We start from the raw sequence: 18,137 nt of genomic DNA on the forward strand, positions 1-18,137 counted from the left end.
GAGTTTGTAGCACAAAAGCATGGAAGAGAAGTGACTTTTTTTTTCTAATGAAACTCTAGCTAGATGAAACACCTCTATGTGGTCATGCCAGCTTTTACACATATGTAATTTTAATGACATTTAAGCATCTAATTAAAATTAAGCAGCCACTGATGTGCAACCTGGAGCAGGAAGAGTTTGCTGCACTGTAGTGGCAGAATATTCCTGTGGCTCATTGCCGCTATTGAGACACTTTCTAATTGTTCCAAGACAGATGGGGCTCCATTTGCCAACCTTCAGTCCTATTCTCCCTTTCATTCACGCGTTCCAGTTCCAAGGACTTTCTAATTAAATCTAATCTATGTGAGCCTTCAGCAAGGACAACTCAAATGTTAGGAGCTCTGTGCAGCCCTTTCATCTCCAAGCCCAGGGCTGTTCCATCACCTCTACCCAATGCAAAGGGATGCTGCCATGCATGGTTACTGGGGTATGCACCCCAGAGCATTTAGGAATCACAACTACCACACCCCAAGCTCACATTTGTAACCCCTGTTTATCCAAAGCCTTCGTACTTTTGTCAGGGGGTGATTTGCACTTGATTTCAGTGGAATGTATTTGAGGCAATCTTGAGTCGAAATCTACCTGCTCAGAGCGAGTGAACTCAGGGAAGAGGACCTGCAGGAGTCTCCCTTTCCAGGGAACAGCATGGGGCACCACTCTCTGTGAGGAGGCTCTGCCATTCACATCCCAAATTGAGCACACATGTCTGTGCTCTGGTCTACTAAGGTCTCCAGAAGTTGGCCTACAAACTCACTAACAAAAAGAAGAAAAAAGAGAGAGAGAGAGAGAGGAAAGAAGACAGAGAGAGAGAGAGGCTTGTCTGTGCCTGGTGATAACATCAGAGCAATTCACCTCAATGCCAAAAATATGTTTAAGCTGCAGCTGTCTTAAAGCTCCAGGGAAGTCAATAATTTCACATATTGCTCCCACCCAAGCACTTTCTTTGTATGATTCGACCCCTCTGCATGCCCCTGCTCCTCAGCAGGGACAGGTCCTTTCACCCACCAAGCCAGGCAGCTCTGAAGGAATGTCAGCATTCCCTGCCTTCATCAGGAAAGTGGGAGCTGTTTCTATGCCTGGGCCCCCTCAATCTCCTCCAGAAAGCCACGTCGACACTTCCCAAGCTCTTTTCAGCAAAGATTCCCTCCCTTCTATGAACATCTTCTGTTGGACTTCCCGGTATTGGTAGAGAATAACTCACATTTAACGTCAAATTTAAAACAGACCTAGTTTAGGGAAGGGGAGGTGCGGAAGGGGCCTTTGACATATCTTCAAACAGGCTGGGAAGACATCTGGACATAAACAAGTCAGCATCGCACTGGGACAGGGCCTGACCTCCAGCACAAATCTCCATGCGTCACTCTGATATGTCCGCTTGGCTTCTCCAGGCCAGTATCCGGTGCCGGCATGCACCCCCTCTCCTCGGAAACATCCCCAGCTCCCTGACCCCAGGATCGGGTCTCAGTGCAGCAGTGAAGCACACCTGTGCCTGCCGTGGTGCTGAGTGCTGAGCTCTCTCCAACACCCTCCCGTGGAAAGCACACATGCTGGACTCCCATCAGCACTTCCTCCTGTCCAACAGAGCCAACCTGAGACACAAAGCAGGAGCTTCTGGGAGAAGAAAAGTGCAAAGAGAGCTTAGCCTGAGATGCATCTTGGTAGTAAAAGGATGCCTCCCGTTTCTTTTAGGACAGGAGAGCAGGGAGGACTGAGCTGAAACAGCATGCCAAAGGTCTTCAGAAGGAGACGCAGCAATGCTAGAAACTGCTAGAGACATCCCGAGCTCAGTGTGGTGGGTGCAAGGTGCTCTGCTTACTTCAGAGAGGCTGAGATATTGTTGGAGAAGGGTTGGCCAGAGACCTCAGAAGGAGCATTGACTTCTCCACTCACTACTGCAGCTTGGCAAACTGTCCAAGAGATATCTCCAAGTTGAATCCCAACGCCGTGCTAGATATCTGAATGATACAATTTTTCGAGAAAGTTTAGACCGTGTTGATTTCCTGTCAGGAGCTGTGAGTTCTCTGGGTTGCTGAAAATCACATCCTAAGTCTGGGGCCTACAACCTTCGAAACTGTGGTTTTCTCAAGTTTGGGTTTGTTTTTTCAACAGAAAGAGATCCAAAAGAAATTCTGAAGGACAGATAGGGACTGTGGTTTTCAGAAGTGAAAGGGTACCTGCTGTGAGACATAATACAGGGAATTTTGCACTGCTATTGCAAAAAAGCAGTTCTCCATCATAGATCTGAGGCTAAGGACAAGAATTGCTGAGTTCATTTGCATACCTAGACTTTTGCATGTTGCTGAGACAGAAAAAAGAAAGGGAATAATTTGCCTTCCCCATAAATATTTTCAAACTGTTGAGATAATTTCCTGTTTCAAATCAGTTTTAAAGAGTGACAAATCCTCCAAATTGTCAAGAATTGAACGTTAAAACAAATTTCAGTCCAGGTGATTCAGCATATTTTTTTCTGATATTAAGCATAGTAAATTTGAAAAGTTTTTTTCCCTCATTAGAAAAAAAAATCCAGTTAAACGTATAGTTCTCTGAATATCAACAAAAAAATCGATGACCTCTGGATTTTTGTCCCAGAAGTTTTGACTACAATTTTTCTCAGACTTTGGGGACATTAAAATCTCTCTCCCTTCTGTGGATTCTTTGCTGTGTAATAACAGCTGTGCACACACTGAAGGGTTCCCCCGCTTGAGCTATTTCTGGGGTTTCCTCTCTCATCTGTGCAGCCACCTAGCTTCATGAGGTTTGTGGCAACCTCATTACCTCTGAGACTCTTCCTCTGCTGTCAGATTTGACTGAAATATTAGTGGGAGAATATGCTTGTAGGAACTTCATTTCCTTAAGAACCAGGCTAAAAATACATCAGCACAAAAGAAGTGGTTTATGTTTTTTAATCTCAGTGTATTTTCCTGTCTGTTCTGTCTCCTCCAAGAAATCCTTCATCATGGTACAGCTACACAAGAAGCAATATTTCCCCCACTCAGTATGAGCAGGTTGAATGTTGTCTTGATTTTAGAGACACGTAGACACAGGGCCTGGAAACTGCATCCCACTGCCAGATCTGCTCTCTGCCTGCATGCCTGCCTCTGGGCGTCTTTGACCAGAATTGACATTTTCCAATGGAAAAAAAGGGGGGGGGGGTAATATGCACCATGGTTGCCAGATGTAGCAACGCAAGCCAGGATGAGGCCAGGGGACACACTGCATGTCACAGTTTTCCCCTACCCTGTCACCACAGCACAAATCTGTGGGATCTTGTGTGGTCAAGATGCTTTGCTGTTAAACACCATCCCTGCAGGAGTGGCATAAGCCTCCCTGCAACTGCTCAGGTGCAGCGAGAGCTCAGGCAATGTCTATCCACACCCATGGCCAAACTAACTTGGAGAAGCCTCCAAAGAAGGAACGCTGCTTGTTTTGAATTGTTTCTCCAAACACAGAAGCCACAGGAAATTTGCTGAAGAAACTCTGCCAAGGTCAGGGCTTCAGGACAGGGGGGAGCTGAGCTAGGATCACCTTTTTGGCAGATTACAGCGACGCAAGGGCAAGGGTGTGCACGCCTGGAGATCAACACACTTTGTGCTCCCCAGCCAGATAAGTCTCCTAGAGTCAAATTTAAACTAAACGTTTGAACTAAACACAGAATAGCCTAAAAAAACATATATTAGAACAACCCAAAGACTTAGTTAAGTGATAATAACTGAAATATACCTCTAAATACTAAAACATAAGACTAAGTGAAATACATTTACGTCATCAAGATGACGCACATTGCATTGTAGAAGCAACAGACGAATTTAAATTGATCTGTTTTGACAGTTTTCTCTTAAAAATATTGCACCAAAACCAAAATTCGTGTGTGAAAGCTTTGATTTGAACATTTTCCTGTAGAAAGTTGTTGTAGCTGCCTTTCTTACTCTAGCTGACATCTGTGGAGGACAGGAGGAAAGTAAGAAAAAGCAGGCAATTTTGGCCATGATTCTGGAAAAGCATTTAAGAATATTGTTAAATATAATATGGACCTAAGCCACATTGGCTACATGAGACTTAAGTTCATACTTAAAATTGAGCATGATTTCCTGAAGGATTTTTCTCTGAATAGGAACCTTAATCAAAGATTATTGCAAATGAAAGTATACTTTTTCCGGTTTAATTCATTGCTGTTTTTTCTGCTCAGTTTGCTGCACAGTGCAAATTATCCAAACATTGGGGTTTTAAATCTGGATATCTCAAGCAATATGCTATCACTGCAGATACACAGTGGCATGAAGAGATCTAGACACACAATGAAATCAAGTCTTTTTTTTTTCTGTTGTTGTTGTTGTGAAGTCAAATGGACTTTTCACCATTCTGAAAAACTTCCAAGGAAATAGCTTCCTTGAAAACAGGAAGATGTTAATTCTCAAGAAATGCAGGTCCTTTCAGATACCTTCTCAAAAAAATCATACTTGATGAGAGCTAATCCTGGAGATTTGTCCCTCTGTTTACCTTTCAACACGTGGCAGCGGGAAAATTAGCAGCTGGGAGTACTTCTGACCAAAATTTAAGGGTGGAACAATATTTGCATTTCTGCCATGCTGTTTGTCAACCTTCAGCAAGTCAGATAGATCTCTGCAAGTTAAAACACTTTACCGGGGAATTTTGCATCCTTTCATGAACAGTCCCAAGCTTTGCTTTCAGATCTTTCAGTCTCAAACCATACAAATGTTAGCTGAAACATAAAAAAGTACCGTTGTTTATGCTCCAGTAGACAATGGTCCGTCTCTCCAGATTCATGCATGTAATAGTGGCTTGTCTTGGAAGCTTCAGACAGAGATATAAAACTCTACAACAGGCTATTTTGCAATAGCCTGCCCCCAGGGGAAATTTCTTCCTAACTGCAAGCAGTTAGTAGCTGGCTTGGAGTGCTTATATCCGTATATATATTAATCCCAGCTAATGTAACTACAGATGTTCTCATTCATAGGCCTATCTAATCCTGTTGGGTCTTTGCCATGGTGTCTCGTAGCCTGAGTTCTACAAGTTAATTACGTGCAGTGCAAAGAAGCATTTCCTTTTATCGTTGAGAAAGGTTGCCTTTTAAATTCATTGAATGTCCCTTTGTTCCTGTATTTTAAGGACCAGTGAAGAGGAGCACCTGTCTGACCTTCTCTACACAGTGCATTACTTGGCACCCCTCCATCGTCTCTTGGCAAGGCTCTTCTAATCTTTTCCATGACCCTCAGATGGGTGCCTCCCTGTGCCTTTCACTGTGGTTTCCCAGCTGAGAACATGCTATTGATTTCTATAGTGTCATGATATTATATTCAGTGTTACTCTCTACCCCTTTCATAATACAGCCTGCTATCTTATTTGCTCTTCTGAGCTCCATTACGATCCGCCAGATGTTTCATTGACTCCTAGATCTTTCTCTGGAGTGGTTACAATTAACTGAGACCCTTCAGTGTGTATGAACCATTCTGCTCACTCCTTCCAATTATGCATCCTTCTGTGCATTGGCTTTTATCTGTTACTCCATCACCCATTAAGCAAACTTGGGCTGGTCTCATAGAAGACCTGCATTGTCTTCTCGAGTCTTGACTAGCCAAAATGAAGTTGGTTGTCTAAAAATGCTGTTACCTGGTTGCTTTCCAGGTCACTGATGTCCTATAAGAGAAACTAGCTTTTGTGGACAGAGGCAATTGAATTGCTTCTCTCATTCCCCATTAAAAGCTAATCATTTGCTCCTATTTCTTGGTTTTTGCTCGAAGACTTTCTGAAAAAGTTACTGCATCACTGAAGTTGCTTGCCTTCTACCTGCTGCTATGTGAACTGATAGATTAAAGGCGTGTAATTTTCTTGCATCAAACCCATTCTTGTTTGCTCCACTCCCAACCTACTTACCTGAGCATTGCATCCTCCTTTGTGAAGTGACCCTTTTGAGCGTGGTTCATACCTTGCTCAATGTATGGTTACAGAAGCAAAGTCAGGTGTTATCCCTCTTGTTATCTCTAACAATGTCTCAGGCACTCTCTTTCTGCAATTCGTGGTGAACACTCAGCTCTGCTGCTTCATGGTCTGTGCTTCGCCTGGTGCTGGGGACTGCAGATATTCTGCATCGTGGTTGGTTATGGATAAACACTTGAATCTGTGGAAAGTTTGGGCATGAAAACATGTGCAAAAGGTCCATGACATATTGTCAGTGAGGATGCCAAAAAGGTGTTTGCACTAATCACATCCTCTTTCTGATTATAGTGTATTCTTTCCTCAATTTGGGGTTACAACCCAAAGGAATTTGAATCATGCTAGAAAAACTAGGATTAACCACCAGCAGCTCAGCTACTCCATGGCTGGGGAACGAGAAGAGCCTGTAATTGCTGGCTGCAAGTGTTTGCACTGGCCAAGGAACTGTAAATTGCCTTTAATTGCTTCTAATTGCTGGCACTGGTTCAGTTCCTCTGGAATAGGGACCACAAGTATGTGTGTACATCTGCAGACACTCTTGGGCCAGTTCCTACCTCCCCACTCTAGAAGAGTTGAGTTGCTGCTGATTCGAAGGGTTTTCTGGAAGACAGAAAAGCCAAAATGGGGTCACATGTTTCCGGATGTTGCAGTCATCCTAGACATTCAGGATCACGAGCATTTTTGGTAGTGTGACTCCATGCTGCTACCAAAAGTTTGGGGCTGGTTACAAGAAGCACGTCCTTAAACCCACAGAGGATTTACCCTATATCATCTCAGAGGGAGCCCTCCACTGTCAGATGGAGGCCGCTTCCATAGAGCACTGACACAGCCCTGAGATCATGGACAGGTGATTTCCAGCTCTGCCACTCGATTGCTCTGCAGCCCTGGGCATGTCACGTGTGGCCACAGGGACACTGTTAACACCCTCGCTACAAAGCTCTCACAGGCGTCCGGCTCCTGGTGGGGATAGAGCAGACAACCTCAGACAGCCACGGCTGTGAAAATAGCCACGGCAGCTTTGGAAAAGCTGTGCTGAGGCATTACCTCATGAGGGAAGGAAGCAGCATTTCTAATTATTTATGTGGTATCCAAAAGAGAGCTCAGTGCTCTGCAGACCCGCGCCTGTCCTCCAAGAGCCTGATTCTGCAAATCTTACTCATTGCAAAGGCTTTTTTTTGTTGTTTTTTTTTCTTTTTTTCCCCCCTCTCTCATCAACATGGTCCCACAGAAATCAGTGGAATCCATTCGCCTGGGTGAGGATTACTCACAGGATGGGGGTTTGCAGGCGATGCCTGCAAGCAGCACACGCGGCCCCAGAGGGGAACAGCGTGTAACATGAGGCATGTTCCTCTCCGCTCCTCCTGCCCTTTGCCTCTTCTTGTGTAACCCTTCCCTGCTTTGCTCGAGTTCACTTTAACTCCTGCCTTTCTGCTCCCTGTCCCATCTGCTGGTCTCTCCTCTTTAACTCTTTTCCTTCCTGCTCTTTTTAGCCTTTTTCCAACTTTTTCTCACTGTGCTTTGATATCCTCTCTCGCAGCAGTTTTTAAGCCATCTCTTGTGACCACAGTTTGAAGCTTTTGCTACCTAAAAGCACTTCGCCTTCCTCTCTGTGCTCATCACAAACCACGCTGATTTAATCAGAAAGGAGCTGTTAAAACGTTTCCAGTGAAAACTGAAAATTTGCTTGGAAAATCAGGTTTTCTATTACATCCGAGTTTTCAAGCAGCTGAAGCATAGGTGGGAGAATAAGACTTTTAATCAGAAAGCCCAGATCAGAAGTGTTAGGGGAGGAGAAGAGCAGCAAAAGCTCCCCTTCCACCTCACCACCTCCAATATGAAAAATGATCGTTTTTTGGCAAGGCTCCATTTCTTTACATGTAGTTCTGCTAGAGCCTGAGGGCCAGGAAATTTGCTCCTGCTCTCACCTCTCTCCCATCTCACCTTCCTGCTGGGCCACCCTCCGGACATGACACCCTGGTCGTGGAGAAGGGGATGAGTATTCACATCATCCTAGTGCAGGAGGATTTTCCTGCACAGTTCAAAACCTGTGCTGCTGGACCAACCTAGGAGGTGTTGCTGAGAAACCCACAGCAGACAGAGTGGGTTGAACTGGGAGACACTGGGGGAGTGAGAAGGAACAGACTGGTGACAGTGAGTGGGATAGAGGGATGGCTTTGTGTTGGCACATCAGGACTGTAACTAGTAATAACTACAGGAATTTGCCAGGGCTTCTGGACTTTGACATTATTGCCATCACCTGGAGGTTGGGGTTGCTTCCCATGCAGTGCAGCCAGAGCTCACAGCTGGAGTTGCAGGATGGGAAAATAAGGGCTGTGACAGGGCCAGGGCTTGGAAAAGGATATTCTGCATAGGTATCAGGATGAGCTGTGCACTGTGGCAATGCGTGGTGCTGGGATGGCCTCCTGAGGCCACATCTGCACCCAGTGGCACCTGGTGGTTCCCGAGGACAGTTTGACTGCACTCTCATGGCTACGAGTCTCTTCATTTGCAAATTTTTTCCCACTACCTGCCGTTCAGGATGGTTGAAAACATCAGTTTTCAGTTGAGTCACACACCTTCCTGGGGAGAAGGAAAAGCCTTGCACAGCAGGTGCTGGCAGGGGCAAGCCCAAGCTTGCAGCTAGCAAGGTAATGAGGCCTGGCATGGCATCCCAAATCATCAAGCAGGGATGCCTAGAGGGACATATTCGTGTCCCAGTAAGAAATTCTCTCCTCTTCCCTCTCTCCAGACCATCATTCTGCCCTCTTCCTCCTGGGCCCCTTGCTCAATGGTGGAGCTTCAAAGAGATGTGTTCCCAGCTGCCTGGGACATTTTGATGGGTGGTGGTACACAGTCCTGGTCCAGCTGACCAGGTAAATATCAAAAGATGGGGAGCAACATCTGATCTTCAGTACCAGGCACAAAAGAACTGCTAGATTTGAGATGCTGTTCCCAAATTGGACAGATGCAACATGTCTCAGGCCCAGAGCAAGCATCTCAGGAGTGTGCAAGCCTTCAGCATCAGCCCTCATTGGACCAACATGCTCCCACAGGGGGATATTGGGGTATCTGAAAGCCATGCCTAGCAGCTGAAGCCTCTGGAGGCCCTCAGACAGGTCTCCTGCCTGCAGACTAGCCCCTTTCCAGGCCCATTTGGTTTTCAACAATGAAGGAGGACAGATTTGCCCCCAAATCCTCTTTTTGGCAGCCAGCATCCATGAGGGATTTGGGGAGAGAGGGATCAGTACTCCCCAGGCAGGGTTTTGGCTGGCTCTGTCCTGAGGACGCTGTAGAAGAAAAGGAAGCTTTCTTGCCTTTCCCTGCCACAGCTCAGCAGGGGCAGACCACAGTCTGGCACAGAGCTCACAGATCTTAAAAATCAGGGCTGTTAACAAATGTGCAAGGCCATAATCCTTTTGGAGCAGTGATGATAACAGGCCCCGATGCTGCTTTTTTTTTTTTTAATTTTAACAAACAGCTGTGCCGGTAAGTCCCACTGTGGGAAATGAGATGGTGAATGATTTCAAGTGCAGTATTTACATCCTCTGCCAAACCCTTCACATCTGCCCAGCTCTGCAGTCAAGCCTCCATCCATCTGGCCGGGAACAGCAGGTCCTCCAGGCTGCGTGCAACCCACAAGGGCATTTCCTTCCTGCGCCCGCACCACCAGCTGCCAGGGATGCTGCTCAGCAGGGAAAGGGCTCGAGCAACAGCACTGAAAAGAGGTTTTTCATATCGGACGTGAAATGAATTCAGAACGTCCCTGAAAGCAATTGCTTCCTGCCTGAGATCTCTTGCGCTGAAACAGTCCTTGATTCTGCACTTCTTCCTTATGCCTCTGACACCGCTCCGGGGAGTTTGTGGAGGGGCTGCAGCCGGCCAGGAGTGGGGGCAGCTGGCACTGCAACTCATCGAGTCTGCCGTATTGCCGCCTTGTCTGCTGCCCTTGCTCCTAAAGTTCTGCAGCCTCTTTCCTAGATCAGCTGCAGTTGGGCCACCCTCTATCACCTTTCCACCCAAGTGATGGCTGTTGAAACCCACTCTGCCAAATACTGCCTTTGTTTCAGGTGAGCATGACTGCTGGTGGAGGACATGTTCGTGGAGAAGGTGAACCCAGAGCTGCTGGAGCAGCTGCCTCGCACTCATCAGCAGCCTGGCACAGCTTGTTCTCCCTGCTGCAAGCTGCTGCCACTGCCACTGCACCATTGGGTTTTGCTCTTGTCTCCCACACTGACCCTCTTGTTGTGTGTTCCCCCTGCAGAATGCGATTGCCACCCTGTTGGCGCCGCGGGCCAAACCTGTAACCAAACCACGGGCCAGTGTCCCTGTAAAGACGGTGTGACGGGCATCACGTGCAATCGATGTGCCAAAGGCTACCAGCAAAGCCGATCGCCCATTGCCCCCTGCATAAGTACGTGGACCACTTTTTCCATGTCTGTAGTATAGTGGAACTAACCTTTAACATAACCCGCAAGAGCAACACACATGCTCAGCTGCTGCCCTGCTGGGCTGAGCAACTACTAACCCTGGGCTGCATATGTGCCAGTGACTAGTGCACAGGGGAAGGAGCTGGCTGGAAATCCCAGCTGGCCCTGCACCAGCAAAAATGGGCACATACACATCCAAAATACAACCCTGGCTTCCATGTGGTTCATTTGCCATGTTGGGTGGGTTGTGTGAGTGCATCTACAGCCAAATTTGCTGACAATTCTCAAGAAATCTCTGATTTCACTTTGCAGACCCCAGAGGTGCCTGGTTCTGGTACCGTATCAAGTCTAGATCCTGCAGCAAATCAGTACAAGTAGATTTTCTTTCCAAAATCAGGCTGTGCTGCAATGGCACAGAGCTCGCATCCGAGAAGCTGCTGGTTTGATTGAGCTGCAGTCACAATAACGCAGCCAATAGCACCTAGGCTGCTAGTTGGCATCTTACACTCACACAGTCCAACCAGAAGCAAGGGCTGTTTTATTGCTTGATTCCTTAATTTCACTTTTTAGTTTGCCTTCTCAGGATTGCTTTTGCCATCTACTCTTAAAACAACAGCAATAAGCACCAGGCGCAGCTCCCAAAGTCTCTCCACCGCTGCATTTTCCTCTGCAAAATTCCACATCCGCATTTGACCCCTTTCAAACCCACTCAGGCTCCGACTGCAGCCTGTCCTGCCGAGCATTTGATAACAAAAGCAAAACACGCTTTTACTGAGCACTGCTCTTTGTGCCTGCTGCTCTTGCTGTTGTTGGCTCATTCAGGGGCTCAAACACATCACTCTAGACTTCTCCACCTGCCTCACCGAAAAGATGCATCAAAATTACAGTGCACAAGGCAGGCTGGGCTGCAAGGGCTGCTCACCACCAAAGCTACATCGCTATTGTTAAGAGGGGGGAAAAAGGCCCAGCAGGAGAAGAAAGGTGAATGTTGAAAGAATCAAGTCTTTGTCAGAAACCCATGATCTCTTCCAGCACTGTCCACCCCCAGTGTCTGCCTCGCAGGGTGGCCACTGCCAAATTGTGGGGTAGATAGCCTTTCTCCACCTTCTCTTACTGAAGCAAACATACATTCCACGGTGGTTTTTGGTCACTTGAGATTCATTCTTCCCCATGTCGCAATGGGACGGCAAGAGCTCAAAACAGATGCTTGTTTCCCCAAGATGCTACAGTCATGGCTCCGGTATGCTTTGCAGCAAGTATGCACAAAGGTTTATCATTAATCATTCCCCCAGGGCCATGGTAAATCAGAGGGTAAATTGTTCCTTGCATCACCTCTCTTGGGATTCATTGCACTAAATAAAGACAGACAGAGGATTTCAACATGATCAAACCAGGCTTTCGGAGTGGGGCTGTGCTCATGCCAGCTGCCAAATCAGCGGGCTCAAGGCTGCATGCTGGCGTGAGAGTCTGGCAGCGCTGCCCTGCACAGGGGGGAGGTCGGGATCCCACTGCTTGCCCGGCACCCACATGAGATGCTGCTGCCCCACAGCTCTCAGCTCTTGCACCCCTGCTCCCACGGGATTTTTTTCCCTGATTTTAGGTTCAATTCATTTTCACTATAAAATAGCTTTTTTCCAGAGGCCAAAATTTTTGATAGAAATGTGCTCCAAAGAACTTTAATGCTTTAGCCTGCCTATAAAGTCACTGCACATTTCTTGGGATTTTGATGCTGACTATATGAGGCCAATGCAGTTAAAATAAGTATATGGGCCACTCCTGATTTTCTCAAGAAAGGAGAAAAGAAAAAGAGCACATTTTCATCCTTGAAAAATATCAGTCAGCATATCCTATGGAGGTGTGTGTGTAGTTCATGCATGTATTTTATACATGCATAGCAGAGGACACTTTCTTTCCAGCCATATCCACACTGCTATCACATCTGGGACTGGGAGAGTGCTGATACAACACACAGAGCATGAGTCCATCCACCTTCTCAGGAAGAGCAGTTATTCTCTGATTTACCACTGCTTATATTTTCCCTGTCCCAGAGACTTATGGCCACATAAAAATCACCTCACAGGGAATAAGCAAGACTGCATGTCAGGTCTGCCTGCACTGCAGCCCACACCAGCAGGCATGAACATCCATTAAGTCTCCAGCTTTGGCACGGCTGTGCTGTCTGTTCTGCTATCGCTAAATTACAGACCAGGCATCTCACAAGGGCTTGCTGCCTAGCTTGAATTGCACGAGCGTAAGCAATGCAAAAAGCCATCTAATGCTAATTGGACTGCACCCATATAAGTCGCAGTCACTACAATGCAGACAGACCTAAGCACACCATGCCTCTGTGGCCAAGTGGGTTCCTGAGGGAGCCATAAGAGCACAGAGGGAGGCAGACACTGACCGCCAGCTGCTCCAGTTCTCTCGTGGCTAAATTTCACTTTCAAAATCAGACAAGAGATTTTGACTGGTAGGCTGTTTCCGCACCATTTCCCATGGAAATCACAGCGTTGATCCCTGAATATGCAAAAGATGTCATTAATGAGAGCTGTGTATATGCACTAGGGAAAAACAGATCATCTTGCTGAAGGGACCATATAATGTTCTCCATCTGCAGGCCATCCTTTTGACATCAACAAGCACAGTCAGGCTTGGGCATGAAGATCCAGAGTATTACGTGGTTTCACCTCTGTATGCAAAGCCTGCCCAAAATCAAAGCCAGGGGCCATTACATTGGCAGTAGATATACTTGCATTTCCCTTAAATCTGGGAGATAACACTTCTGTCCCAGAGAATAGATGCAATTCTTTACTTGCATCCTATCTCACACAAAAGGAGTGGGATGTAGATAGCACTTCCTCAGACATGAATGGAAACACCAGCTGGAAGGGAGGCACACCTCAGGATAACACGGGGCAGTAATGTTCCCTTTTCCTGTTTCCCATTGAAGACACTTTGCAGCCGTTAGTTGTACTGCACTGTCTGGCTTGTGCATGCTCCACGCTCCTGCAAGAGCACACCATCACCGTGGTGCATAAGCTAAACTATTTGATTTAGCAATTGCAGTGGGTTGTAAACGTATACCATGGCATTTGCTGGCTCTGGCACCACATCAGTTAGCTGGCTAGCTGTATCATAGCAGCTGGAGAAATCTGGAATCACCTAGTCACATTCCTATTATTTTTAGCCAAAAGCCACAGGTTTTAGTATAAAACACCATTCTCCGCACCCATTCGTGAGGCACAGTTCTCCAGCATGTGTATGCCTGGTATAGAAGTTTGTGCAGTTTTCTGAGGTTCTTATAAGAGTGCAATCACATCTTGATTGTAGACATGGTTGGGAAGAGCAAATGTGTTGTGTTGTGTGCATAGGATCTGAAATAACACCTCCTTTTATATTTTCTCCTTTCCTGCCTGCTTTGCCCTATCCTGCACAGAGATCCCTGCAGCTCCTCCCACCACTGCAGCCAGCAGCACAGAAGAACCTGCAGGTATGTTGTCTCTTCTTTCAAAGCCTCTTCACAGTGCCTTGATGGTAAATATCTTTTGATGATTGTCTTTTGAGACGAAAAATACATTAAAATACACATATTCTGTTGCCTGTACTAAGTGAATACCTCTTACTTCCAAAATGTCCAAATCTTCAAAACGAGTATGCAGCATCCAGAGAGATGGGTGCTTCTAGGAGTGAATGGGAGTGTACAAAAGACGCAGGAAGATTTTCCCAGAGGTGGATAAATCTATAAGCCCTCAGAGGTTACACAAAGTGGGATCGGCACTTGATGGGGAAGAGGTAAAGACTCTGTGTTCACAGTGCATTTCTGCTGGTACCAGGCATGCTGTTGTTTCTGGCATTGCGGTGGCCAGGCTGACTGTTGTGCAGCAACAGGAGTAATAGTTTGCTGCAGCCCAGTCTGGATGGAGATGACATGGAGGACACTCGTTCAGCTTACAAGTCCTGATTGGTATATGAAATCACAGCATGATAAATTGTATTCAGGTATAGGAAATCAGGCATGAGTTGATAGAACGTGTCATACATCTTCTGGATCAAGGACACTGATTGATTATCAAACTAATGGTTTTCTTCTCAGGCACAAGTGCTCTAAAAGGGTAAGAGAACAGTTCAGCTATGTTTTTCTTGGGGGACAAGGACTGGAGAACCAAAGATTCCTGAACAGAGAACAAACAAACCAAGTGTAGCTCATAAGATTGCAGGCCTGCAGACACTGGGCAGCTCAGACTGATGGGCAGGTAGACACAAATATGGCTTGGGTGAGAAGGGCTCGGAGGAGCCCATTCTCCTGGGGTCATGGTCCTACTGAACTGCAGCTCCACAAAGATTGAGGTGAGCCGCACAGGGCAGAGACACTTCAAGTGCAGGAGAAATGGATTCTTCACCCTGGGTATCCCTTTCCTTATCTCTCAAGACCATTCTGGCTTGGAAATGCACATAAGCCTTGCTCTTTTTTTCTGTCTAAATCCATGGATTTCTAGTGCTAAGCAATCTCCTAGATGCTGACATGGCTTTATGTGTTGTAGGCAATATGTGTCTCATGGCTAGCTTTGCATGTCCTCAGAGGATGTGACACAGTTTTGCTTAGTGACCTAGATTGTGACCAATGTAAACAGTAATATCTCAAAGCCAGTGACCGTAAGAATAAGGAAAAGCATCTTAGCTTGGTGCAGGAGGTCCAAGGACCTACAGTAGCATTTCAGGGGCAGCAGCTTAAGGATAGCTGTGTAGCCCAGACAGACTTGGATCACCAGCTTTATGCAAACTGCAGTATGGAGGACTATTCTGAGAAAGCTTCAGTATGTCAGGGTGTATGTGTCATCCTGGTTTTCCCTCCTTTTCTGCTAGCACTGGAAATGACTTGTGTAAAGCTGACATAGTGCCCAAGGTGTCTCTTCGTGAACCCCAACTCTACCACTGCAGTTGGACCACTTCTCCACCTTCCTCTCTTTCTGATTTACACCCCCAAAGGGGCCAATACCTGTCCTGTCCATGTTACAGAGGTCTATACACAATTCCCTCAAGGTCTAACAAGTCTAAACAGACAATGACAGTACAAGCCAGAAGGCCTGGGGAAACCAGGCACAGTAACTTATCCTGTCCAGTTACTCACAGATTCCTGTGGTATTTGAACAGTGCCATGTCTGCAAAGGACACAGGGAGTAAAGGTTGTTTACTTCTGTCTCACTAGTGTGGGAGGGTTCATAAATTAAGGATTTTATACTAAAAGCGATGAATGTCACCTTGAATTGGACTCTGAGTCAAGCACTTGCACTCATGGTAGGGCTTTCAATACAAGCTGTGTGCTTTGCTTTGTGCTTAGGAACTCTTCCCAGGACAGGAAACCTGGGAAGCAAAGGGGCAAGGCCTTTAGTCTCCTGTGTCATGGGAAGGTAAAGCCCAGAGTTTTCTGTAGGACTGCTTTAAATGTCAAGTTCTCTCTCATGTAGACACAATAGGAACAACTTTGTATTTTGTAGGTTAGTAGGAGCAAGAAATATCTTGCAGCCCAGGATTTGTGCCTGTTATTTAGTGTGTGGTTCTTGACGTGTCTTCAGTGACCTGAAGCACAAGAAGAAACTCAGAGACTCACTCCAACAATTTGGTCCTAGCCAGTATGCCTCCGGCTGGGATTTTGCTGATCACAGGATCCTGCATCTAGTAGTGAATCATAGAGTAAATGTTCTGTCTTATGGCCTGGGAACACTGAGAGTTTATATTCCACACCAGGATCTGTCTGCTCCTCATCCCCAGGCTCCTCAATCCAAACTGTTCCCAATATATTGCAGGGATGGCAGAGCAGACCTCCTATACCAGAACAGCAGTGGGTCTATCATGGGTTCTGCCAACAAATGCAGAGGTTTGGCAGCTGAGAATATGCAGCCATGGCTTCTCATGGCCACTTCTGCTAGGACTTTAACTCTTGAGAGCAAACCCCATGTGTGTGGAGCTACTAGGTAACCCTTGAGCAGTCTTGGGGTCTCCTCACACCGCAGCTGGTTCCCAAGAGCAGAACCAGCACAGACATTCAGAACGGGGAGCTCTTAGACAGAACTTCATTTTACATAGATACATATTACACAATGTTGTACGTTGGTATAATAGAGGTTCCAGTCATCCAAAGAGTCCCATTCTTCTACTTGCAAGCATTCTTCTACTTGCAAGGGGAAAGGCAAGGTGAAAAAGACAGGTCATCAGGAGTGTGTCAGGGATGCTGGCTTTTCCAAGTCATCTTTGGGTGTCTCTGGCTCTTGGTGAAGTCCTTTTTCCATAGAGTCCTCCTTACTCCAGGAGGAAAGGGCCAGGGACCATGGTATATCCCACTCAGTGCAGTTGCCCAGGCCATTCACTAAGGTAGTGCCTGGCTTGAGTCATCACCTCTCCTGGTTGGTCAGGCTTGTGGGGCATGGAGTGCATTTGCGAGCGAGCGAACAACTGCTTCTCTGTCCTGTCATTGCTGTCTGAAGGATCCCTCCGGTTAGCTTTGCATGCAGCTTGCCACACTAAGCTGCCTGCCAGCTGCTTGGAGCTGGTGTCACAAGGTGATACTTGAGCAATCTCCTTGCATTTGAACTGGCCAGTTCATCAGAGCCTCTGATGTCTTTTTGCTCCTGTTGAGAGCTCATTTCTTCTGGATATATTCTTATTCATGAATCCAAAAGAGCCTTTCTGAGGAGATTCTCTATTATTTATTCACAGTCTCTCTTCCTGCCAGCCCCCATGTCCTCTCACATCTTCCCAGAGCATGTCTACGAGCAGAGTCTGAATGCAGGCAGAGGGCTTGGAGGAAGCGGTATTTATCCACATCTATCAGCCAACATCCCGACTTGAAAGAAAATTGTTGTGGAAGCTCCAACCCTGCCCCCTTCACAATTCATGGGGTGAGGAGTGGTTTGCGGGTGACACACATCTCCCAGCCTGTGTCCTGCTTTTGGTTACCAATAAAGCTGGGGAAAAACAGTTCCTTTCTGTGAACCTCTTGCACTGTCCTGGGGAAATGCCAACTAGGGTAATTGCATTCGGCCATCCTAAATTCCATGTGCCACCTCGATTGGCTACAGCGGTTGTCAGTGCCTACCCTGAGCTGATGTGCTGTGGCAGTGTGACCTGCAAGAGCACCAGGCTGGGAGTCACTGCCACAAGCTCTGTGCCAAGTGCTCCTGTGGGTCGGGTGGGAGCCAGAGCTAGACTAATTGCCTCCACAGGACCTCAGCTAGCCAGCGAGCAGGACCTCACCATGGTGCAGAGCATTCAGGGTGAGTGAGACCAGAGCATAGAGCTAGGAGGACCCTTGAACAGGATGAGGGGGTGCACAGCCTATTTTGGGCACTGAACATTTTAGTGAAGAGCTGCACAGTTGGAGGAAAGAGCTAGGTCCTCCAGAAAGGGATTCGCCACACGCAGCAAGTAGGTTGTGGTTACAAATTGTCTCCAAAGTGCTGATAACCTGCCTTTTTGTAAACACTCTGGTAGTCTGAGGGATGGAGCAGGGTAGAGGGACTGGAATGGTTCAGTGCATCTCTTCAGCAGCCTCTAGCAACCTACATACTGTACCATGGTCCTCCTCACAGTACCTCCATCCACCGTCTGCCTGGAAGGCACATGAAGAATATCAATAGGGATGGTTAGAGGGATTCAGAGGTTCATTGATCAGGTTGAGGATAGCCTAGTGCCTCTAAATTTGACCAAGGCCTTGTCTAGGTA

General features: G+C 46.8%; 1 protein-coding gene across 1 annotated transcript in view; it reads left to right on the forward strand.

The window, feature by feature from the left end:
• The window catches only part of NTN1 (netrin 1), a 116,983-nt gene that overhangs the window by 69,911 nt on the left and 28,935 nt on the right, over positions 1-18,137 (forward strand). The window contains exons 3-4 of the mRNA XM_062591774.1: positions 10,253-10,402; positions 13,855-13,908. Coding sequence (XP_062447758.1) covers positions 10,253-10,402; positions 13,855-13,908 — 204 coding nt within the window. The remainder of the gene's footprint in view (positions 1-10,252; positions 10,403-13,854; positions 13,909-18,137) is intronic.

Source organism: Rhea pennata, chromosome 19, assembly GCF_028389875.1.
Source record: "Rhea pennata isolate bPtePen1 chromosome 19, bPtePen1.pri, whole genome shotgun sequence".
Lineage (NCBI taxonomy): Eukaryota > Metazoa > Chordata > Aves > Rheiformes > Rheidae > Rhea > Rhea pennata.